We start from the raw sequence: 26124 nt of genomic DNA, 5'->3' as shown, positions 1-26124 counted from the left end.
TTAACACCCGCATGGCGCCTCATAACTGTCTGCAACTCCAGTTCCAGGAGATCTGCCACCATTGCACCAGTGCACATACAGTAAATTTAAATAAATTATTTTTGAAAAGACCTAAGAGTTTAGGATGTGTCTTCTGAAAGTTTGATATTGATTTGTTGTTCCAGGCATTGTGCTAATCATATTTTCATGCTATATTTCTTAATCTTTACATAAGCTCTATAAAATGGGTTATACTGTGACATCATCATGGAACTGAAGGAAAGGCTAAATGATGAAATGTGTACAAAAGTGGTTTGTGAGTGGCAGAACTTAAGCCAACAGTGCCTTGGTTTTGAAATCAGTTCTTTTGCCCTTAGGCCTTTCTTTCCCTTGTGTGTAGCTGCCAGTTGCTTTCAGAGTCCATTGCTTGTGGGCTGTCCTCTGAGCCTGCTTAGCACCTTTGCTGACTTGTTACCACTACTCAGATCACCTTTTCACTCAATGCAGAGGGGCTTCATTATGAACAGAAGGAAGTGAGCTATCAGGTGATTAAAGTAACTCTGACTCCTATATGGAGACACAGTTGCTGGCTTTCCAGGGGCACTTACAGTGGATATTGAAAGAGAGTAGTGCTCAGCTCCACAGTGTGCTTTGTCCATGAGCTGGCTTGAGATAGTTACTTGTAAAGGAAGTACTCGCTCTTATATTACCCGGTCTACCTGTAGGTTTGCTGTCTGGTTAGTTTTCAGTATCCACGTGACAACAGTGTCAGAGCAGCTTCCAAGGAGGAAGCAGTGGCCAGCAGTGCTATCTATCTATCTATCTATCTATCTATCTATCTATCTATCTATCTATCTATGCCTTGTGAATAGTTTGCTCAGTGTAACCATTTTAAATTTGTTCATTGTTAGGGAAATGCAAACCTGGATATCCAGAATGTGAACCAGCAAACGGCCCTACACCTTGCTGTTGAACGGCAGCACACCCAGATTGTTAGGGTAAAGTATTTATTCTTGTAATTTTGACTTATAGTACCTTTTTAACCTTACTCAGGTTTAGAGTTTTGTGAAAGTTGAAATGTTACAGTGTTACTTCTCCAAGTAACATAGTTCTAGGAACTTTAGGATAAGGCATTAATATCTAATTCAAAGACTTCATATTGTTCTCAGATTTCCGAATTCTTATGTTAAGTGAGAAAAATTTAAACTAATAATTTGAATAATTACATCCCTCTTAATGTGTGTAGTTGATAGTAAAATTAAAAGCTTTGTCTGGGAACTTGCTGAAGCTTGAAAATTGAACTATATATTTTTAATTTGCTAATCTGATGATTTCAAACAAAATACCTGAAATGAAAAAAGTATTGGTTTAAGTATTCTTATGGAGCAGTGACTCTTATTGGAGACTGAAACAGCTGCCACAGTGCCACATGGAATTGTGACCATTAAGTTCATTCTTGTATTCTGCCGCAGGCCAGGAGAACTAGAACCTGGGAGGGGTCCTTTATTAGATGGTTTTCTCTTTGCTGTGACAAACTACTGGACAAAAAACAACTTGAAGAAGGGTTTATTTTGGCTCCCAGTCTGAAATGGTCCAGTCTGTTCTAATGGGGAGGGAGGTCATGGCGGAAAGAGCCTGAGGCAGTTGTCCTCAGTCAGGAAGAAGAGAGAGTTGAATGCTGACACTCAGCTCACTTTCTCCTTTTCCGTTTTTTATTCAGTCTGGTACCCCAGAGCATTGCACAGGACCACCCACATTCAGTGTGGGTCTGTCCTCAGTTAAATCTCTCTAGAAACGTCCTCAAAGACACACCTGCCCCAGAGGTGTGCCTCCTGGGTGGTTCGAAATCCAGTCCAATTGACAGTGAAAATTACCCACCAGAGGTAGGTAAATTCCTGGTTTAGCAAGCTTTCCAGGTTGTTTTCATACATTCCAAGTTTGAAAAATAAGCCCTAGGATGATATTTTATATAATTTTTTTAGAACAAATAAAGACAAAATATGATTTGCCAAGACAAGACTGTACAGTAAGATTAATTTCTGTGGATGCTGTGGCTTAGAGCTCTTTGATGGTATTTGCAGAAAGGATTAGGAATATTGGTAAAACACCATAAGGAAAATCTAAAGTGAACTTACAATTTACTGCACAGATCACATAATGAAATAGTCAGCAATTCATTTTCCCAAGTGGTTTGGTTTTAGCAAACAGTGTTTACATTTATTGTTACTTGAAATTTCAAATAGGGGTCTAGAGTATGTACTGTGACTGTAGATTTGCTTAGTTTCATATAGGTGTGGACACAATCCAAATGAGGCATCTTTCTCTCAGCTTTTGGTCCGTGCAGGTGCCAAGCTAGACATTCAGGATAAGGATGGGGATACTCCTTTGCATGAGGCTTTGAGGCATCACACTTTGTCTCAGCTTCGGCAGCTACAAGACATGCAAGACGTGGGGAAGGTAGATGCTGCCTGGGAACCATCAAAAAACACAGTGAGTAAAGATAGTGTTCCCTCACTACCATTAGAAACATGTCTTATATTTACTGCTTACTATCTGTGTTGGATAAAACATTTTATCAGAGTTGTCTTGGGTTTATAAAACTTCAGTATTATTGGTCACTACAAAGTGCATTTGTTCTGCATCTTATCAAAAGTTGTTTGGTTCTTTATAACATCAGCATTACAAATAGGGGTGGGGTGGGTATTTGTTATGGTTTTAATTTGAAATCCTTAATGCTTGTTCATTTTGACCAGCTTTTCATCTGATCAACACCACATGTATTTGAGCTATCTGCTCAAGTGTTTCTCATTATAATTTTTTAATTCTTTGGTTTTTTTGTTTGTTTGTTTTTATTTTATTTTTTGAGGTACAAGCACTCTCCCATTTCCTAGGTCTTTTTTTCTTCTAATTACTTCAAGAATTATATAATATGAAAAGGAGGTCATATCCAGTATGTGATATGTGTGTACTTTTCCTTGTCTTTGGCTTGTGTTGCCACTGATGATGATGCTGCCTCCTCATCTTTTAAGGGGGGGGGGTCGGTGACAGAGGAAGATAAAGAGTAATTGATAATACAGTGCTTTTGTGTAGGAGTGAACATATTTTTATTATGCAAAAATTTTTTTAATAGAAATGATAGCTTAGTGAAGAGCATTCACAAGAATTAATGTATGTAAAAATAGGCATGTTAGACTATGCTTTAATCCCCCACTTAGAAGGCCGAGGCAGGATTTGTGACCAACATGTGCTATATAGTAAGTTCCAGGCCAATCTAGGCTAGAGGCTAGGCTAGACCCTAGCTCAAATGAAAACAACAAAAGCTTCCCTGTGTAATCACATACTGTATTGTTTTCAGGTACTGGAGATATGCTGTGTCCTCTAAGTACAGAGAAAAGTCCCAAGTTCATGTACACTCGTTGTGTGTGTGTGACTGCTGCGTCTGCACCGTCTGTCCTTCTCAGTAGAGGATATTTGATCCTTTTTTTCTTTAGAAACTGCTTTTCATTCTTAGAAAGTAGAAGAGATGGGACTCCATTTGATGTACTGTTTCCCCAAGATACTTCTCTAAATTCAGATGGGCCTACAAGCCTAAAACCAGTCTGGTGATGTCATCCTTGTCATCAGCGCCCTGTGATGTCGAGAAGTGAATTGTGCTGCCCACTCATGTTCCTTCTCCTTTTGACACGTGTCTTCTTGTGATGAGCGCTCACTATCTTCCCAGATGCCCTCAAACTTGATACTCCTGCCTTCACTTTTGAGTGTTTTGGATTACAGATACGAGCCACCATGCCCAATTTTTGACAGTGTTCTTAGAAGAACAAATTGTCCTTTTTCTTTTTTTGATGATTTATTTATTCTTTTTTAAATGTGCATTTGGGTCTTTTGCTTGCATGTATGTCTGTATGAAGGTGTCCGAAGCCCAGGAACTAGCGTTATAGATAGTTGTGAACTTTCATGTGTGTGCAGGGAATTGGACCAAGTCTTCTGGAAGAGCAAGTGCTCTTAACTGTTGAGCCATCTCAGGCCCAGAACAGAATATCTCAATGTTGATTATTATATATGTTTTATGTGTCCTAAGAGATCTTTAGCAAAATGAAGGTCACTCAGACTTTTTCTTGCTTTATGTTATAGAAACTTATAAAAGATGAGCTGTTGTGTTTTAAGTTCACTGAGGATATGGCATATACATTTGTCATTGATGGGTGTCCGGCTGTCCCTGAACCATTTGTTGAGTAGTGTCTTTTTCTACTTGAGTGTCTGCTGCCTTTATTCAAGATCAGTTAGCTATTCATGTGGAAGTCTCTCTCTCTCTCTCTCTCTCTCTTTTTTTTTTTTTTAACATACTTCATCTTGTTCTTTTGCTTCATGTCCTTATCTGTGCTCAAATACCTTGTGGCTTTGTGATTTGGAATTTGCTCATGTTGAAATCAGTCAATGGAAGTCCTCACATTTTTAAAAATTGTTTGGCTATTTTAAGCCTTTACACTTTCAAATGGATTTTATTAAAATCTTAAAGAGTATAAATAAATCTGAGGCCAGACTGTTGGTGAATTTTTGTCTTGCATGGCTGTGGGTGTGTATTTTTAACTCCTTTGTGCCTTCTTTTTCTTTTTCATCACTTTAGAATTGAGAGGAACGTACTTCTCTCCATAGGTTGTTGTATAAGGTCATGAAAGTACTTGAAACGTACATGGCTCATTATGGATGCTTAGTGGATCTTGATAGTTATTATTGCAATTTCAGATATATTTGGATCCATAGCTCAGATGACACAATCAGATGCTAATTTGTCTCATTAAGTTTTGCCTTGATTCAGAAACACTGTAAAGTTAGTTCATAGCAGCTCCAGCATATCATTGAGTAGAAGCAAAAGTGGCTTCTTATCGCGGTTAAATAAGGATCAGGATAAACAAATAGGCAAAATAGATGTTTATTCAGGGAGAAAGAACTTACAACCTAGACAGATGAACACCAGGAAATTCAACCCTATCCTCTCCTGTCCGAGTCACGCCAGCAAGAGCGCTTTTCCTGGCTCTCCCTCCGACTTCCTTCCACAGGTCACTTCCGCCCATCGCTCCACCCCCAATGGGCGTGGTCAGTGCCACAGAAGGACTTTCTCACTACAGCTTCTTCATAACCAGACACTGCACTTGAGCTTCTCAGCCTTAATTGACCTGACTTTGGTTCTATGTCTGTCTCTGAATCAGTCATGTAGGAGGCAGGTGTCCAACTGGGTTCAACCACTTTGGCTCCACCTGAACACTGCAGAGTCAGTTCTCAAATGTGGGAAAATCAAGGGAAATAGAGAGATGAGTCCTAAGTGTCACACACACACACACACACACACACACACACACACACACACACGTATTGGTAGTGATAATTGATGGCATATTTCCTTAAGGGAAAATCGTGACTCTTTCCACTTGATTTCAGCTAATAATGGGACTTGGTACCCAGGGAGCAGAAAAGAAGAGTGCAGCATCTATTGCCTGTTTCTTGGCAGCCAATGGTGCCGACCTCAGCATCCGAAATAAGAAGGGTCAGTCACCACTGGATCTCTGTCCTGACCCAAGTCTCTGCAAAGCTCTGGCAAAATGTCACAAGGAAAAAGTCAGGTTTGTACTCTTTATCATCGCATAACTTAGTGTTGTATTCATAAGATGCTGTGTAGCTCTGTAAGGGAGGGCCTGGCACTTGCCCCTGTCTGGATCTTTGCAATTCTTAGATCTTTGTGTTGCACTTGAAAGCATTTCCTCTATACCAATTTATGCATGATAAACTTGAGAAACTTTCTGAATTAGTTTGATTTTCTAGAAATCCTATGTGCTCTGGGAATTTATAAGGAAAAGCCTTACTAGTGAGAATGCTGTGATTAACATTATATTTTCCTATAAAGAACAGTTTACTCTCATTGAAAATTTGTAATAATTCTAGCACCTTGCACACACACACACACACACACACACACACACACACACACACAGTTTTAATCCAAACAAGGCTATGAAAATATTGTTGGCCTTTATACCTCTTATCACTGACTGTATTGCTAGCTGTCCCTTTGCTTGTGTATTTTCTTACCTCTCTTAAAATGTTTAGGTAACAGCTAGGCAGTGGTGGCGCTCACCCTTAATCCCAGCACTTGGGAGGCAGAGGCAGTTGGATTTCTGTGAGTTTGAGGCCAGCCTGGTCTACAGAGCAAGTTCCAGGCATCAGGGCTACACAGAGAAATACTGTCTCAAAAAACAAACAAAACAACAATAACAAAAATTTCATTATGTTATGATGAAATGCATTTATTTGGATTTCATGAACAGAACTATATGATAAGTGAATGTAAGATAATGAGGAAGGAGGGAGAGATTATAGACTCATGTTAATTATTGTTTTTAATGATGTGTCTGTCTGTGGAGGCAGTAGGTTGTATGGGAGATTGTAAACCATCCAGTGTGGATTCTGGGGACTGAACTTGGGTTCTTTGGAAAAATAGTACATTCTCTTAACCACTGAAACCTCTCTACAGCTCCTTTTTAATATAAATAATTTAAATGGGAGCCTAACATAAGTATTTTAATGTATATATTTAAAATGTATATATTTTTGAAGTATATCTTTAAGGAACTTAAAATTCTATTCTAGGAAAACAGAATGTATCTAAAAATAGACACAAGGCACTCTGATTATTGCAGTAATGACTTTGAACAGTGGAGTCTTACATGGAAGCTTTATGTGCATTCTTAAGTTCTTGAAACCTGTGTTTACTTTCCATTGCTGTATTAGTTATATATACGTGCATTTTCCTCCCTGTTTCTGCACATTTATTCAATGTATTCTATCTGTAGTGTAATTTTATCTTCCTGAGCAACACACACATGGAATATTGGGAGGGCAGCCAAAGTGCCTCACTCCAGTGTTTCCTCCTTGTGAGCTCTGGGCTCCTTTCCTGGTTGATACCATAGTATGATGTTACTCAGGGCTTTTGTTTTATTCCTGTGATAGAACATGTTCTAAATTAAACTTCATTTATATTAGCTTTTTGTTCTGTTTAAGACAGAGACTCAGTATGTTGCTCTGTCTTTGAACTCCCTGTGTAGACCAGCCTGGCCTGGAACTCACAGAGATCCACCTGCCTCTGCTTCCTGAGTGGTGAGATTTAAGGAGTATGCCGTTGCTGGTCTGGCTCATTAAATTAGTTTTTGCTGGTGTTTTTAGCTGTTTATTAGAAGATCACCCTTTTTCATTGAGACTTTATTTAATATGAAGATTGACTGACACCAGAGGGATAAGGTGCAGAGAGGCTCATAAATAGGTAAAAACCAAGGTTTTAGTACCTTTTGGTGTATTCTTACAGTAGTAGAGATGTGAAAATGAACATTTATAAGTAGAAAAATGGTTTTTATATAAAGTTTATATGTTATTGTTAATATCTGTTTTTTTAATGTGTACTAATGATGCCCTGGATGTTAAAAAAATTAATTTGTTTAGAATACTTGGATGGGCTTGATTTGAAATATTTTGTTTTACTAGTGGCCAAGTGGGTTCTCGGAGTCCTTCTATGATTAGCAATGATTCTGAAACCTTAGAGGAATGTATGGTATGCTCAGACATGAAGAGGGATACGCTTTTTGGTCCATGTGGACACATTGCGACCTGTTCTTTGTGTTCCCCGCGTGTCAAGAAATGCCTCATCTGTAAAGAACAGGTTCAGTCCAGGACAAAGGTACTGTGTCTGTAATGTGCTGCTCGGTCTGTTGTGCAATTCTGTGAGACCATAACACATATTAGGCTATGTGATAATTATTTCAGTTTGTTCTTACAAATGATTTAATATCATAATACATAATTTATATATTTAAAGAGATCAGTTCAGATTTTCTGATTTAATTTCTAGTCTAACCTTACTAATATACTTTTCTGTGTTCATATTATCACATCTTAAAATTATTCATGGTTTTAAACTCTCACATTTTTTAGCTTATATTTCATTCTTTATATCTAAAGTACTGTTTTTCTTTCAGAGCCCTCTAGAACTCAAGATACATTGAATTCTTTGTATTGCAGAGATCTCTAACCCACTCAGCAAATTTATTGTTACTCTCAGAGCCTTTGACTGTAAGGGAATAGTGACCCCAAGTGGTTAAAGGGGAATCAACAGCTTTATTGAAGAAAAATTCTAAAACTAGTATTTAGAGGAAAGGATACTTTTAGAGGAATCATTTGGATTCTTCAGTAGTTTGGGAAATATGAATACATTTCAAATTAATACTTTCTGTTGAGTAAGGAAATAAAAGTTTTTGTTTTAAGTGCTAACAAAGTAGGAAGTGGTTGCTTTGTTAACACTACTAAAGGCTTGGAGGCCAGCCTCTGCTCAGAGCTTTACATAACAAAATGTTTTTGATTCAGGGTTCCACTCATGAGAGTAAAATCTGAAGAAATAATCCACAAGGGGAAAATTTGTGGTTAGAAAAATTTTAAATAGGAGGATGGGTAGATAAAATGATTGTTAGATAGTTTGCTCTACTATTTTAAACTCTTACCATTAATATTAGGTAATTTATCAGTACTGGAGGTGTCTTTTGAGTTCAAGAATAGAAGAGATCAGCCAGATTTTACTGCACTAATAAACTAATGTGCCATGTGTACAAACTCCATGCATAGCCCTGAGGGTTTGGCCAGGAGAGCCCACCTACGTGAAAGCAAGCGGGAACACAGTGGTCAGTGGTTAGTGGTGCCATCCTGAGACGCAGTCATTTCTGGACAATAATACTCAATGAAAGGTAGCCAAATATAGCTATGCTGGGGAAAGGTAGACCGGAGAACAAATGGGAAAGGAAGGGCAGTGTTGTGCTGGAGGGAAAAGGAGCCGGAGGCAAGGCTATCACAATACTTGGCAAAATGTACACCTTGTAGATGAGGTCAGATGGAAATTATGAGTAAGTTGTGGGAGACTTGAGGACTTAGTGATAAGGCAGGGTGAGGAATAACCTAGAAGCTTTGGGCTCCAGGCAGCCTGGGAATTGTCCAGGTCCTAAAGGGGTAGGGCTGTTAAGGAGAGTTCCCCAGATGGAGGTAACACAGACCCCCCTCTTCAACTTTTAACAGTTTACCAATCTGGGTAGAGTTTTGTTATTAGTCTTCTCACAACCATTTGTTTTAATATTTATTCATCAAATTTTCCTTAAAGTTTCTAAAAAGAGAAAAGTAACCTTTAGTTGTTTGTCCCTGGCCTCAAATGAAATGGGATCTTTCTGTGCTGCTCTGTGTGTCAGGTAGGGAGTGAGCTGAGCTGCAGAAATGCCATTTGGTGAGCGGCCAGGAGGGCGGAGCACAGGGGAGCACAGTGGGGTGTGAGCTGCTGGGCAGGTGGGTGCACTTCCTTAGTACTGTTCACTGTGCTGCTTTGTGTGTCTTTGCTGTAGATTGAAGAATGTGTGGTGTGCTCTGACAAGAAAGCGGCTGTTCTTTTCCAGCCTTGTGGACACATGTGCGCTTGTGAGAGTAAGTAGCCTACTGGGAACTCCCGGGTGACAGTATACAAATAGAAGTGAAGTAAAAAGTTACGTCTTTGATTCCCACCTACAGGAAAGCTGGACAGGGTTTGAGAACCTGTGGTCTATGCTTTAGAGCAGTAGACTACACCGAATAATTTGAATACTGAAATGCTTGTGTTCTCTCAGGCCCGTTGTTGTTTGGGATAGCTTACAGTTTCAGAGTTTCAGCCCATTATCATGGTAGGCAGCATGCAGACAGTCATGGTGCTGGAGCTGAGAGTTCTACATCTTGATCAGCAGGTAACAGGAAGTGAGCTGAGACACTGAGTATAGCTTGAGCATACATGAGACCTCAAAGCCTGCCCCACACTGACATACCTCTTCTAACAAGACCACATGTATGTACTCCAGCAAGGCCACTCCTTCGGGGGCCCCCTTTTTTTTTTCAAGCCACCACAATATCCTTTAATGTTGGGTTAAATTTTATTTTCTATTTGTGTGTGTGTGTGAGAGAGAAAGAGAGGTGGGGGGAGGGAGAGAGAAGAGACACGAGGGAGCTGGTTCTCTCCTTCCACCCTGTGGGTTCCCAGAACTCAAACTCAGATGGCCAAGCTTGACCCACTGAGCCATCTTATAGGACCCCTGAACACTGACGTTTTTATTCTATATAGTTTTCATTCTGATAGACAACTTAGACAAATAAATAAAAAGGCCAAGGGTTTATTCAGTTAACAGCCTACCTTAAGAAATCGTTTCTCTTATCAAGGTCTGGTGTAAAGGCTATCATCAGCTGTCAAAAGACTCATAGAAAGACATTCTCTCCGTCTTTTTTTGTTTTGTTTTTCAAGACAGGGTTTCTCTGTGGCTTTGGAGCCTGTCCTAGAACTCCCGAGTGCTAGGACTAAAGGAGTTTGCCACCACTGCCCAGCTATCTCTCATTCTTAAGTAAACTTTTGTAGACCAGAGGTTTTCAACAAACTTTTTCTGTACAAGAACAAATATTCAAAGATGGCTTTATAGGCTACATGGCTTCTGTAGTGACCACTCACTTCTTTATTACTACCCAGCGCTGTCATTGTAGTCCAAAAACAACCATGGAAGATATGCAACTATGTCCCAATAAAAGCTGGGCAGTGCTGATATACACCTTTAATCCCAGAGGCAGAGGCAGGCAAATCTCTGTGAGGTTGAGGCCAGCCTGGTCTACAGAATGAATTCTAGGACAGCCAGGACTATGTAGAGAAACCCTGTCTTGAAAAACCAACAAAAGCTCATTTAAAAGAATGGCTTTTAGGCAGTGTTCCTTCTTTTTTCTTTCAGATATTTTTCATTTTGTTTTTCTGAGACAGGGTTTCTCTGTAAAACAGCTCTGGCTGTCCTAGAACTTGCCATATACAAGGACCCAGAACCTTAGATCAAAGTGAAAATGGCAGAGCTTGTCTCAGGGGAGGGTGCAAGCATTTACAGTGTGTGCACACAGTGTCCACCATGGCTGTCTCCCTTCAGATGTTCACAGCCTGGATACGGCAGTCATTGTTCTAATATTAACTGAATGTGTCAATAGTATATCTCTCCATTTTCTAAATCTTAAGATCTTTTTTGTTTATTGGTTTTGTTTGTATTTTTGAGACAGGATTATAGTTAAATACTATCATTCTTGGCTAAACCTTATTATTCAGAAATATTTACTTGAAAAAAAATCACTCTGGATATATTAAAAAATGCTTTCATAATAAGTTCTTTTTTTCCCAACAGTTCTCATGCTTAGGTTAATTACATGACAGTGAGGTAGCATTTTTGTTTATACCTTGATTTTTATTCATAAGTTGTTATAGACTCTGGTATAATTCTTTAGTGTTTGCTTTAGTGTTAATGGAGAAATTAGCAGAGAAAGGCAGTGTTATTTATGTTGTAGCTAAAGAAGTGTCTGTGTACTCATTTCCAGACTGTGCCAGCCTGATGAAGAAGTGTGTGCAGTGCCGGGCAGTCGTTGAACGCAGGGTGCCTTTCATCACATGCTGCGGTGGGAAGGGTTCAGAAGACCCCTCTGATGATATCTGTGAGTGTCTTCCCTTGGGCAGCTCCTAATTTTGCTTCCTCGCTGGCTCTACCTCCCGACTTTACACATACTACACTATAGCTGCTGCCTTGTTCAACAGGAGTTGGATTGACAGAGGAGCAAGTATGGGGTTTTTATGGTGCTTTTATTAGTTATAAGAAATGTAAAATCAGATTTTTATTTAGTTTGTGGTATGCTTATATGGACTTGCAAAAGGTGTGCAAGCATGTGTAATGTGTCCATGTGAGTACTTCTGAAAGCCTCCATAAGCAGAGGACAAGTCTATGGAGTTGGTTCTCTCTTCAACCTTTACATGGCTTCTGGGGATCACGCTCAAGTTGCTAGGCTTACTGGGCAAACGCCATGTGTTTTCACCACTGATCCTGTCTCAACACCAGACTTGGGAGGCAGACACTGTGCTGCTCACATCTGGATCAGAAGCAGCAGAAAATGAACTGAGACACTGGGCAGTATCTTGAGCATAGGAGACCTCAAAGCCCATCCTCACAGTGACACACTTCCTCCAACAAGGCCACACCTACCCCAGCAAAGCCACACCTCCTAATAGTGCCACTCCCTATGAGATTATGGGAACCATGTGCAGTCAAACTTCCATACTCCCCAAATGTATTTTCTCTTGTGGATTTCACTACGCTGACTTTGATCTCTCTGTGGAGAAACATTTTTTCTTCTTCTTTTTTTTTTTTAAAGAAGACCCTAAGGATAATGTTAGTTCCCTCTACCCTTTTCTTGTATAGTAAAACTTCCAGAACCCAGGGCCTTGCATATGGCCTGCAAACATTTCCCACCAGCCATCTTCAGCCCCAGGGATTTGTGTTTGTATGTTTGTTTTTTTGTTTTTGGTTTTTCAAGACAGGTTTTCTCTGTATAGTCCTGAAACTCACTCTGTAGACCAGGCTGGCTCTGAACTCAAGCTATCTGCCTGCCTCTGCCTCCTAAGGGCTGGGATTAAAGGCATAGGCCACCACTGCCCAGCTAAGTTTTGTCTTTTAATAATTAAAGGTTTGTCATTATGTCAAAACAGTAATAACTAAGATGGGTTTTCTTACATTCTAGCAAGTGGGAATATTCCAGTGCTGCAGAAGGACAAAGACAACACCAATGTCAACGCAGATGTACAGAAGCTGCAGCAGCAGCTGCAGGACATTAAGGAGCAGGTAATGGTCGCCTTCCACCACCCAGTGCTTCTTCCTGTGCCGCCTCATTCACATCTACTAGGCTAGTGCCCTTTCTCTAGAGCATGGTTTGTTACAGCAGATCCGTGTCTGATATCTGACAACCAGCTTTAGTCAGCTATTTTCCAAAACACAGATGCCAACAAACGTGCTGGGAAAAGCCTGAAAATCTCAGAGAGCTGCCTTCCAAGGTAGCTTGAGGAGTGTGGAGAGCTTTTTGGTGTCATGTGGAAGGCAAGAGTTGTAGCAGCAGAGCTCCTATGCTTCTGCTGAGCAGAGATGTTACTAAACCCATGGAGGAGGACACTTGTCTGTTAAACCTAACAGTGGTGTTTAGGATTCTAAGCCTGGCAGGAAAAAAAGGTGTTAAAACCTGGGTAATGATTTTCTCTGCTAGGAAGAAGCAGAGGGGAAGTTTCTAGAGCCTGTTGTAAGAGTCTGGTCAGGTTGTGGATTTCTGTGGCTTGTGTACATTTCCATACTTCAATAGAAACTTAAAATGTGTATATGTACATATATTTATGCAGAAAAACAAGGGAAAGGTAAGTGCAAAGTTCAGATTGGTGTTGATCATTGAGAGGTGGAGGGGAGGAAAGTATGGGAAGGGACTTGAGAACTGAGAGTAGCATTGTGTCCATCAAACTGGGTGTTAGTTACATTGTTATCTACACTATTGACAAAATGCACTTTTATCTACTCAGGGTTATCAAAGCAAGAATAGAAAAACAGGTGTATACTACGTGACACCTTGAGTCTTGAGCCAGGTGTAGTGGTACATTCCTCTAACCCTAGACTTTGGGAGGATGAGCGCAGGACCAGAGAGACCTTGTCTTACAAATGTCACAGCAAGAAGAACAGTAAAGCAAATCCTTTTGTCACCCTTGCTATCTGACACAGTGTGGTTTGAAGCTGGCAGTCACATCACTATTGCCAGCCAGTGTAGCAGTCCTTGATTCCAAGTTTGTTGTCTCTGTTTACCAGAAATAATGGATGGAGTAGGTTCTCAACCTTCCTAATGCTGCGACTTTTTTAACATAGTTTCTCATGTTATAGTGACCCCTTACCATAAAATTATTTCGTTGATACTTCATAACTAATTTTGCTACTGTTATGAATCATAACATAAATATACAATATGCAGGATATCTGATGTGTAACCCCTGTGAAAAGGTCATTCCACCCCTCCCCCCCCCCAGAGGGTTGCAACTCATAGGTTGAAAACCACTGCAATAGAGGGTGGCCCATGACTAGTTTTAAATGGAGTGCATGCATTTACTAGTAAGGCCTTGTGCACATAGCTGAAGAGAGAAAAGCCTTCTCATTGAGCTAGGTTTCCTGAAGAACCCTCATTTAGCAATAACTGGCAATAGCAATAGCGGGTGGCTAGCCAACTTGCTCCAAGGTTCCCCTGACTGCCTCCTTTAATATATGCTGAGATTACAGGTGGGTCTGTGTGCTTCCCTGGATCTGGGTTCGGGGTGTCTGACCTCCGGCCCTCATTATGTCATTTTTATAAATGTCACCCATCCCTCACCAATCAACCTACTTTCCCTTATTGGGTGCGCCCTGCTCCCCACCCCTTGGAGGCTAGTCTTTCATGTCTTCTCCTTTTATTGCAGTCTTACCCTTTGCTTCTGCCTTCGTGTATATCACTTCCCTCTCATAGTCCTCATATTTGTGTCTAGTCAACATGGATGTAACATGGCATTTGTAGAAATTTAAATCTAGATTCTGCATATGAGAAATATGGTGACGTTTGGCTTTCTGAGGCTGACTTGTTTCTTGTAACATGCTTTGTAGCTCCTTCCATTTTCCTACCAACATCATGATTTCATTCTGCTTTATGGTTGAATTCCATTTTGTATATGTACTACATTTTCTGTCTGTTGATGGGCATCTGGGCTGGTTCCGCCTCTGCTGTGAATGACGCAGCCGACAGTGTGGGTGTGCAAGTATCTGTGGTATACTGATGTCATTTCCCAGTTGTGAGACTGCTGGGTCTTACGGTAGTTGTGACTTTAGGAATTTTGTTTTCTTTTAAAAGAATCCGCATGCTGATTTCTGCAGAGGTGGGAATGTAAGGTTTCTCTTTCCCTACGCTCTTGCCAGCATTTGTTTTTTTTTTTTTGACCGCTACTCTGACTTGAGTGAGACAGATGGAAGTAGTTGTAATTGTGTTTCCCTGATGTTGAATACTTTTTCAGATATTTTCTTGACAATATATTTCCTCTTTTGAGAAGTATCTATTTGGTTCATTAGCCCAATTGTTGATCAGGTGATTTAGTTTTGTTTAGTTTTTGGAGTTTTATATTTTCCAAATATTAATCTCCTGTGTAATGTGTAGTTGGTAAAAGCTATCCCCTTATCATTTTCTTTCTCTCTCTTTTAATTTTTAAAGATTTATTTATGTATGCGAGTGCTCTGTCTGCATGTACACCTGCACACCAGAAGAGGGCACCAGATCCCATTACAGATGGTTGTGAGCCAACATGTGATTGCTGGGAACTGAACTCAGGGCCTCTCTGAGCCATCTCTCCAGCCCCCACCTCCTTATCTCTTTACTTAGTTCGTTATGGGTGAGTGCGCGTGTACGTTTGTATCCATATGTGAAGGCAGAGGTTATCTTCAGGTGTCCTTCATCACCGCTTTGTTTCCCCATGCATAGGGATGTGCTGGGGATCTGAACTCACTTCCTAATCCTTACCCTAACAAACACTTTTCTGGCAGACCAGTCTGTCTAGCATAGCCTGTTTATTATTTTAGATAGGTTCTTCCTTTGTAACCCTGGATGGTCTGCTTTTCACTGTGTAGACTAGGCTGGTCTCAAACGTGTGGTGATCCTCCTGCCTCTGATTCCAGAATGCTGGAGGCATGTGTGCCACCATGACAGTCTGTACATTGTCTCCTTACTGATAGTTTCTTCTGCTGTGGTGAAGCTGTTTCATTTTATGCAATCATATTTGCTAAAGGTCATTAATAAGTGGGGAACGTATTTGACTCAGTCAACATAAAATAGCTTGGGGCTTGGAGAGATAGTTTCGTAGTTCAGAGCACTTGGCTGCTTTTTCCCGGGTCCTGAGCTCAATTGCCAGCACCCACATTGGCAGTTGCCTATCTGATGCCCTAGTCTGGTATACTGGCATGAATGTAGATAAAGCACTCTTGTGCATGAATAAATAGTCTTTTAAAATGTTTAAAATTTTAAAGCTCTCCTGCAGTGCAGTTCCTTTCCCATGAGACACAGAAAGACGAAGCAGTTTTGTTTTCTTGTATGGAGTCAAAACTGCAGAAAGAAGGGCTGGAGAGATGGCTCAGCTGTTGAGATCCCTGCTGCTCTTCCAGGGGATCCAGGTTTGCTTCCCAACTAACAGCCATGCCAAGTGTTTTCTAAGCCATTCATAACTCCAGTCCCAGGGGACCTGACGCCGTCTTCTGGCCTCCATGGGCACCTGCATGCATGTGGCATACATAAACATTATTAATTTATTTTTTTTACATTCCTGTCTTTTGCTTTATTTCTGGTATCCACTTATGAGTGAGTACATACTATATTTGTCTTTCTGCTTTTGGGTTACCTCACTTAGGATGGCTTTTTTGTCGAGACAAAACGGCTCCCTAGAGAATGGGAAAAGATCTTCACCAACCCCACATCTGACAGAGGGCTAATCTCCAAAATATACAAAGACCTCAAGAAACTAGAAATCAAACTACCAAGGAATCCAATTTAAAAAAAAAAATGGAGTACAGATCTAAATAGAGAATTCTCAACATAACAGTCTCAAATGGCAGAAAGACACTTAAGGAAATGCTCAACATCCTTAGTCATCAGGGAAATGCAAATCAGAACAACTTTGAGATACCATCTTATACCGATCAGAATTGCTAAAATCAAAAACATCAATGACAGCTTATGCTGGAGAAAGGGGGACACTCCTCCATTGCTGGTGGGAGTGCAAACTTGTACAGCCTCTGTGGAAATCAGTATGGTGATTTCTCAGAAAAGCAGGGATCAGTGTACCTCAAGACCCTGCAATACCACTGTTGGGCATATACCCAAAGGAGGCACTGTTATGAGCATGTTTTCCGCCACCCTGGTCCCACAGCCACGCCAGCCCCAAATAACACACAGAGACTCTGTATTAGATATAATGCTGTTAGCCTGTTACTAGCATTTCTTATTGGCTAGCTCTGTCTTAAATATTAACCCATTTCTATCCATCTATGTATTGCCACGAGGCTGTGGCTTACCAGGTATTGCCCCAGCATGTTGTTACTCCTTTGGCAGACTCTCAACTCTGTGCCTGGCCCGCCTAAATTTCTTTCCCAGAATTCTCCTCCTCCTAGTCCTGCCTGTCTTCCTGCCTTACTGGCTAACAGTGTATAATTCATCAACCAATAAGAGAAACAATACAGAAAGACACCTCCACCATAAAACAGTAATGTTTAAAAAGTAATAACATTAGAAAAGTATATTCAATAGTGAATTTACTGTGTGTTTGTATGCTTGTGCCTCGTGCTATAGAAAACACTTGAGGCCTTACAACATGGCAGACACACACTCTCCTGCAGACCTAACCCCAGCTTTCAGTTTCTCACACTGATACATATTGAACCCTGTTGTAGATCAGCTTTACTGATTTGTAGAACTTTTCTTCCCCAAAATGCTTTTTCTTCCTTAAAAACTCACACCTCCATAGTTCATCACTAAACACTTGTAACAAAAGTAACTTTTTATGTATGGATGGGGTTTCTTACTGGAATCTTCCTACAGGATGATCACAGTCTAAGAAAACATGAATAGTTTTCTTTATTCATATCCCAGTTTTTCTGTTATCCCCTTGTCCGTGCCCTAACCCCTCCTTTCCCAGTCTCTGAGGCTAAGGCTGCCTTTAGCTTCTGATTGTACCTCAGCAGGCTGTAGGGATTATAAATCTGGACCATTTGACTCAGGTTCCTGCTTGACTGGTTTAATTTACAAAATTAATTTTACATACTACTAACAACAGCATAATCACTCTTAAAGTAATAAATGTGTTTCCTTTTGCAAATGCAAGTTATTAGTCACATAGAACTTTTCCTTTCTTTCATTTATTTTTGTCTTGGAATGAAAGCTAGAGACTCAAAAAAAAAAGAAAAGAAAAAGAAAAAAATGCTAGGCAAGTTCTCCACCACTGAACTATGTATTCCCAGCCAGGTACCTCGAATTCTTGAAAATGTAATAGAATGACGCTATTTTAATGCCAATAAATGGGTGGACTGACTTTCTAAACATCCAAAGATGTGATCCCCCCACCCCACTTGGCGTTTTGAAACTTCAATGTAGATGATTGTAACAGTTTGTTTGGAAAGGAATATGTTTGCCAATTTATTCCTCAGTTCTCTCTCTCTCTCTCTCTCTCTCTCTCTCTCTCTCTCTCTCTCTCTCTCTCTCTCTCACACACACACACACACACACACACACACACACTGGTCTGCGTTATCATCAAAGTTACTAGCTACATTGTCATAGACTTGAGGCCGTGTTTAGTAATCCAGTCATCCCTTTTATCTTATTCTATGTTAGGAAAGAGAAAGTTCATAATGAAGTGTTACTTAGAGGAAAATGGGCTTTTGTTAGCGTAAGTGTGTTTTATGAATAAATGATGACTTCCTACTAGACTGGCTGAAAGCATGTACCCGAGTCTGGAGAGAGGAATAGTGCTGGGAGAGTGTTTGAGAGCGAGAACGCTGGGGCTAGAAAGTCCATGCTGACGTGTCTTGATGTGAGTACTTAGCAGACTGGGGAGTCGAACCTGCATAGTGCCTATGCCTAGCAAGGGCTCTCAGCTGGGTACCTGCACTGCACCACTGCAGTGCCACACAAAGGCGCCGGGTACCTGGAGCTAACAAGTCTGCTTCACATGCAGCAGGGTAGCTTTCATCCATTGCCACTCCCCGAGTTATTATGTATGTCGTGTGTGCATCTTGTACATGCAGGAGCCGCTGGAGGTCAGATCCCCTGGAACTGCGAGCCAACATGTCAGTGCTGAGAACCAGGTCCCTTGCAGGAGCAGCAAGCATCCCTAACCTCTGAGGTGTCTCCAGCTTGCACTGTATTCCATGTCCTACCTTTGTACTGTTTGCAGAGAATAGCTAGCATCTGTATATTGTAGAGATGACCTTTTATTATAACTATTTTTTTAAGACATGATTTTTAAATAACGCTTTTGAGCTGGGTGTGGTGGCAAACACCTTGAATTGTAGTACTTGGGAGGCAGAAGCAGGTAGATATCTTATGCATTACATAGTAACTTCACCAGCCAAGGCTACAAAACAAAATCTAGTTTCAAATCCCCCCTACAAAAACAAAACAAAACAAAACAAAAAAACTGAAAATTTTATTCTGAATAGCAGTACATTATTTGACTAAAACTACAAGAGAAAATTAATGATATAAAAGAGTTGTCATATTGCACTTAAAGTATAAAATGGCTCATATTTACCCATTGTCTCATTACATTTCAGACTATGTGCCCTGTGTGTTTGGATCGTCTGAAGAACATGATTTTCCTCTGTGGCCATGGAACATGCCAGCTCTGTGGAGACAGAATGAGTGAATGCCCGATTTGTCGCAAGGCAATTGAACGGAGGATTCTTTTGTACTGATTAAGAAACACAGAGTGTGTTGTTAGCTAAAGTATGTGATCATGAGATCTTAGTGGGTTCTGAAGCTAGTTGGAAGTTTAATCTAATGGATTAATTTGTAATTTCATAATTTTTTATTAGAATATAATTAGACTTATATATGTACCACTATCACAACGAAAACATCATACAGTGTTTGAAATTGCTGATTTGTGTGTGTGTCTGTGTTTTCCTCTTAAAATTTGGAACATCCAATCTGTGTTAATAGGAAATTTGCTTTTGGCTTCAAAGGGGAAATCCTTTAAGGGCGTCCTTTCGCATTTGTTTCTATTGTATTTTTCTTTTTAAATTTATACATATGTTAGACCTTAAAAGTGACTTAAAAGATTGATATTCCTTCATGATTATCATGATTTCACACAGTGAAATGACACAGTTATTCCAAAAGTCCTATGTAAGGTGAGTGGACAAGTAAAACTATATCACATGTGTTAAATGATAAAAGTATAGAAGATGCCACATGGCTGAGGCAGTACTGAAAGGAAGATTATATTTCAAGATCGTTAGAAATTATCCAAATGGTTGTTTCAGAATTAAGTAGATGGGAGCATGTGCTAAGAGAATGACTTTACCTTGTTTTCTAGACTTGAGGAAAATTGATTAGCTTAAATAAATGACAAGTTTCAGAATCAGCAGTGGACATGAAAGGGAAAAGCAAAATTGTAATGAGAATTGAAGGGTAGCACAGAACGATCCTAGCACGCCTCCTGCCTGACCAGTACTGCTCTTCCTGTGTTAGCTTGTCGCTGTTTGGAGCAGCCATTTGCAGAAAAAGATCTGTGAAAAGTAATGTTCATTTTCCCTGAGACGACTTAGCTGGGCTTGATCTGATGAGTGCACACACCATCATGTTTGTGCCTCTGAGGTCTGCTCTGCAGGGTGATGCATTATTAGAGACAGCAAACTTCTGTGTCTGTTCTGTCTGAAAGTGTTAGAGAGTTCATCAAAAGCCTTACTTCCCCTCTCTCACATAGCCGTTTTTGCTATAAAAGTATTCTTTAAACTGCCAACCATAACTAAGATATAGTGAATAGCTTAATATCAGATACTTAGAAAGGGTGCAGAGGCACTTATGGGAAAGCATGTGGTTACATGTAGATTTGGGAGGGGGCTAAAAGCATTTATCGCCTTTAAATGAGTAATCTCTGTATCTGTTGTAAATGTACATGTAGTGTTGTGAGATTCCTCATTGCTAGATTATAAGAAACATCAGCTGTTTACAACTGTCTACTCTATGCTGTGTATAAGTATATACTCTTAGTGTTCTTTGGAGATAGTTTTTCCCCATATTTGAATCTAGCTAGCTTATTTCTGTTTTTCTGCTGTAGCAACTAACTGTGGGAGAGTGGAGTGTCCAGCCTGAGTGCGCTTTGTTGCTGGTGGTTCAGGCCTCCTGGGACGATGTCCTGGTTGTGTTGCAGACTCAGCAATTCAGTGTCTGTTTAGCTGAGTAACTGCTGTATTTCTCTCTTTTGTTTTTGAGATAGTGTCTCACTATGTATTCTTGGCCTGGAATTTACTGTGTAGCTCAGGCTGGCCTCAACCTCATGATCTTTCTGCCTCTGCCTTCCAATTGTGGGATTATAAGATGAGGACTCCTCCCCCATGTTCAACAACTATCAGTCATTTTGGACAGTACAGTTTTTTGTTAGTTTCAGATTAGGAATGTTACGTTGAGGCTCTATTTAGTTATATAGTTGGGAACCAATGAGGCCATTTTCTAAGTATAATTTGAAGTTAAAAGAAAAGATACTCTGATGATACAATGTTTACATAAAGAGACAGATTATCTTCTTGCAGACTTGGTAATAGCAAAAGTGAGGCTCTTTTCCTCCTTGCCGTAGGCTGTCCTTTGGGCAATGAAGGATGGCTGCTGCTCACAGTTTGCCAGCCCAAGAACCTGTGGGCCACAGCTGCATGTCCCTGAAGTCCTTTTCTCCGCCTCTTGAGCTGCGGTGGTAAAGCTTGCATCTGTAAGGGGGCAGGCCTTCCAGCCCACTCCTATCTCTGTCTCCTTGTTAGAGCACATAACTTCTGTGAGAGAAGCCGTGAAGTCTCTAGTCCTGGGACCTGGGGCTTTCTCTCTGTCACTTGGCTGTTTATTCATGAACAGAAGATGTTCTAAGTCATGTCTTCAGGCACCTAAAGTTATTGTAAATTTGCTTAGGTTTGCAGGAGACAGCAAGACCAAGAACTGAATCATGCCAGTGACTTTCTTCCTCACTCTCTGAAACTGCTACCTCTTAGCCTCTTCACAGTACTTGGCCCAGTGGGTAGCTCTCCTCCTTGTTACCCAAGCCTCTCTTCCCTGTGCCTCAGAACAACTCTTAACTTCCCTTAGGATTATTCTCACAATGACATGCATTTTCTTTTTTAAGCATTGGGCTTCGGGGGCTTGATAGGAAAAAAAAAAAAAAGACCATGTCCTAGCACACTCAGAGTTCACACTGCAATTGTGTTGTGTCATTTCTGGACAAAAAAAAAAAAAAAAAAAAAAACCGCTAGGGTCTTGAGGCACTTTTAGCATCCTGATGCCTTTCGGGAGAGCTTTTGGGAAGCAGTATTTGGAGTCCTTTTCTGTACCCTCACCCCACCACACCACCTTTTCTTCCTCTAGATACATACAACTTACCAGATGGTGCTAGCACAGCTGCGCTTGTTCACAGAGTTTGACACTCAACGTCCATGCTGTGCACACATTAATTTTGTTGGGAACAAGGTTTTCAAGAGAGATAGTTTTATATTAGTGTAAGAACATTATACTAGGCAAGTGTTTAGTTCAGTTGCCCAAATTATGCTTAAGGTATTTGTAATTTAATAATGACAAATTAACCAGAAGTCTACTGAAACATAAAATTAACTGGAAATAACTTCTTAAATTTATATTTTTGATGATTTTAGCCTGAAAGAACATTTTATTTTAGAATGTTGAAATGCATGCTGCTTAAGATGTGTCTAATTCAAAATTGAAACCTTACTGGGTCACTTTTGTACATGGGAACATCTTGGGTAGTCATACGTTGCCTGATGGGTGTTCTTATTTTCAATTCTGGACACTTTTGAACTAGGAATAGTTAAACTTGTGAGCTAGGACAGTGCTGGATGGAGCAGAGCTGGTTTGGGACATTAGGGTTGCAGCATATGGGAAACAGAAACAGTTAAGCACAGAGAAAAGGAGCATCATGTAGGATTTGCTACAGCCTTAGTAGAGAGGGCGTATTTAATTAAAAATAAAAAGTGTCTATTAGGTCAGTTTTTCATATGTCTTGAAAATTGTTTTGTAAATTGCAGATTTTAATACAGCTTACTTTTTTTAAGATCAAAAATTTCAAAGTGTCTGAAATATAGTAATGAACTGACTTACAGGATGCATTTTTTGGAAGTTTTTTAGATTGCAGTAAGAACCACATATCATACGGTTTGTTACCCTGACTGCTTCTGAATGTGCATTCAGCAGTGTCACTCCACTCACTGTGTTAGGAAACAGGTGCGGAACTTTATCCTGCACAGGTGAATGCCATACCCATCAAGTGCTCCCTTTTTATTATGCGGTAGGGTTCTGGGTTTGCAAGATCTAAACTTAGATAGACATCAGGTTACTGACATTTGAGGGAAAGGCATCTCTCCCATGCCATAATTGTTATTTTTACATGTATATTAATTGAAAGTGTTTATTATTTCATTTTGGGGGGGGCGCAAAATTGGGAGGGTTGGAGACAGGGTTTCTCTGTGTAGCCCTGGATGTCCTAGAACTCACTCTGTAGACCAGGCTGGCCTCAAACTCACAGAGATCCACCTGCCTTTGCCTCCCAATTGCTGGGGTTAAAGGCATGCGCCACCACTGCCCAGCTCAGAAAAAATACATTTAAATATGATACATAAGTTAGATTTGGTTGTGTACTAAATCGGGAAGGTAACAGATTTTCACAAGTCATTTGTGCCTTGTTATAAACATCCTTTGTCATTGAGTCTACCTGTCAAAGTTTCAGAATATATTTTTCTTTTAAAATGGCATTTAATTTAACTTGCTTGAAATATTACATAGGAATGCTTGCTGATGTTACTTGGTAATCATGTATATCTTTTTCACTTTTACACACACACACACACACACACACACACGACAGCAGTATTGGTAATTATGGTTGTATGTCTCTAAACATTACATGTGAGGAAGCTGTTTAATGCTGTCTCGTACACATGTTGCTTTCCTGCAGTGAAGGAGAAATCCTTTGCACTGAGCATCAGAGGCTGATTGAGTGGCTAATAGTGGGGTCAAATACAGCATTCAAAGAGGAATGCATAGTTCATAAAGTTAAGTTGTTACTTCGGCATTTTCTACCTCCTTTTCTATCAGAGTACTGCTTTTTCCCCCTTCTAGCGTCTCATGTTTATGAGTGAAAGGGAAACAGCCTGAGGTTAAAGTTAGATTTTCTTTTTTTGAGAATGTAAGCAATAGGTGAAGGAAAAGGGACTTGTCAGGTTAATTTGATGCCTGAATCTAAAAGTGTGAATTGATGTGTGCAAACTGTCTAAGACGGAAAATAGTGCTGAGTATCTGAATTGTCCTGCGTAGTTCTTATTTTATTTCATACATGACTTTCCTCAAAAACAAAGTAGTCTTCTAATTTTTTTTTTTAATGAAATAAGCAAATACGTCATTTTGCCTGAGTGTGCAGTTTCAGGAAGCTACTGTTCTGACTCAGGGCCTTTTAATAGTTTAAGCAATTAGTAATATGTTTTGGAAGCTCCATCTGCATAATTCTTCAGTGCCTTGAATGAATTACTAACTCGGCAACACTTCAGACTTTGTAGTGGGCAGCCTTTAGTACACTCGTGTGTGCACATTCCTAATCATACCGCTAAGCGTGTGCGTAGCGGCTCTGCTCTGCGTGTGTGCTGGGTTCGCACTATTCTTTAAGGGGAGTGTCTACATTTGCACTTGATACTTGGTTTTTGCTTCTGTTTTTTAAAACCTGATTATTCAAGGCCACGGGCACTGTTAGAAGAAAAAATGGTGTTTGCTGTCAGTATGCAGTCACCTTGAGTAGCTGTTGGGGAAAGGTAGGGCACACACTTCATGGTTAGTACGAAAAGAGGATCAGTTTGGGAAGCAGATCTTCCTCTCAAGTGGAAACCAAACCAAGGAAACCCCTTTTTAGTGTTCAGTTAAAAAAGTGATTGAAAGGAAATCATGAATTGCATGTCATTCTTAATGCTGGCCTGTTGACAAAAATGCACATTTCTGTCTCTTTCAGTATGTGTCTCTAAGTACAGTATATTCAAAAAGGAAAAAGGATTGATTTATAAGTGTTTTGCTTTGTATTTTTTTCCAGTTCTTCTTAGCTTTCAATGTTGGAATAAATTTAAGTCTTGTTTATGGATATAATTTCTGTATGGAAAATTATTCTTGCTTATTAGCTTTTGTTTAAAAAAAGCTTAGTAATAGCTAAGCTTTTTTAAATAAATGAAAACATTTATCATTAATAAAAGCTGTGGTGTAATATGTTTTTCTCTGATTTTGGGAAAGCAATTCTTTACAGTAATATGAATGAATTTTTATTTTTAAGGCATTTGAAAGCAAATCTCAGTACTTCAAAAAAAATCCTATTATTGGAAAGAAAATTACCATATCTTTGAGAAACAAGGACATCTCTCTCCAAGTCAATATAAGAAGTAAGCATCCACATCTAGAAGGCTGTGAGTGCTCACATGGCCTCTGGTCAAAGAAGCTTTCCTATTTAACACCTACTTCTTCAGGATTAACATTATTTGGAAAGTAGCCTGGATAGAATAGGCTTGATCAAAGGAAACCAGACAGGAAGACTCGGCCTGTCTGTCTCTATATATTTTAAATGCTTACTCCTCTTCAGAAGTCAGGTGTGTGTGTGTGTGTGTGTAGTATTTTTGGAAGGCAAGTATTTTACAGCAATGATTTACCTTCCCTTTTCAGTGTTCTGTGAGTAACTGGTCATTGAATAGTTGGGGATGTTTTACTTTTACAGTTAGTAGACGCACTTGTTTGTGACGTTGAGAGGTTCTCCGATTCCACATTAAAAGATATATATCCCAAATGTCTAGGAGAAAATTCATCAGAAACAGAATCTTTTGTTTAACTGATAAAAGCACATATGTCCAACTTTAAAACTGAATTTTTTTGGATAACTTCTAATTGTATTTTGTGTTCATTTCTATTACTGTATAAGTAGCTATCTCACGGTAATATTTTTATTAAATTGAAACTAGGTTTAAAAATAAAGACATTTTGGAAAATCTGGTTTATATTTTTTCATTGACAGTTAATTCACTCTTCACATAGGTCGTTGATACTGTATGGCAAGCATTTCTCAAGCGTGGTGATGTTCTTTAGAGCTGCAGCGTGGGTTCAGGGGTGCAGTGGAGTGTGGGGTTGAGTGGGAGCCAGAGCAGTTCTTATAGTGAGCATTTGACTAAAAGCTTCCCCATTTATAACCAAACTGATAACTGATGCGCGTACTTTTATTTTCTGGAGGACCGGTAATAATAATAAAGATAGATGTAGGAAGTAAATATAAGACTAGACCGTAACAGACCATCAGTGAATGGACGACATGTCAAGGAGACAGACTGGTGGTGCGGCTTCTGTGTGATGTCCTGAGGAGATGCTTTCTGTATGCCCTGGACAGGCCCTTGCATTCACAGAACAACTTCCTAAAGACAGAATTTTAAAAAT

The 26124-nt window shown here is 39.9% G+C and overlaps 1 protein-coding gene across 1 annotated transcript in view; it reads left to right on the top strand.

Moving 5' to 3' along the window:
• Mib1 (MIB E3 ubiquitin protein ligase 1) overlaps positions 1 to 24904 on the top strand; it is a 100301-nt gene extending 75397 nt beyond the window's left edge. The window contains exons 14-21 of the mRNA XM_051202128.1: positions 891 to 977; positions 2308 to 2469; positions 5416 to 5597; positions 7510 to 7702; positions 9402 to 9480; positions 11419 to 11532; positions 12610 to 12710; positions 19233 to 24904. Coding sequence (XP_051058085.1) covers positions 891 to 977; positions 2308 to 2469; positions 5416 to 5597; positions 7510 to 7702; positions 9402 to 9480; positions 11419 to 11532; positions 12610 to 12710; positions 19233 to 19373 — 1059 coding nt within the window. The 3' untranslated portion in view covers positions 19374 to 24904. The remainder of the gene's footprint in view (positions 1 to 890; positions 978 to 2307; positions 2470 to 5415; positions 5598 to 7509; positions 7703 to 9401; positions 9481 to 11418; positions 11533 to 12609; positions 12711 to 19232) is intronic.
• The last annotated feature ends 1220 nt before the right edge of the window (positions 24905 to 26124 follow it).

Source organism: Phodopus roborovskii, unplaced genomic scaffold (genome assembly GCF_943737965.1).
Source record: "Phodopus roborovskii unplaced genomic scaffold, PHOROB, whole genome shotgun sequence".
In the NCBI taxonomy this organism is placed as follows: Eukaryota; Metazoa; Chordata; class Mammalia; order Rodentia; family Cricetidae; genus Phodopus; species Phodopus roborovskii.
Note: the sequence above shows the minus strand (reverse complement) of the source record. Positions and strands in the feature narration are given on the sequence as shown.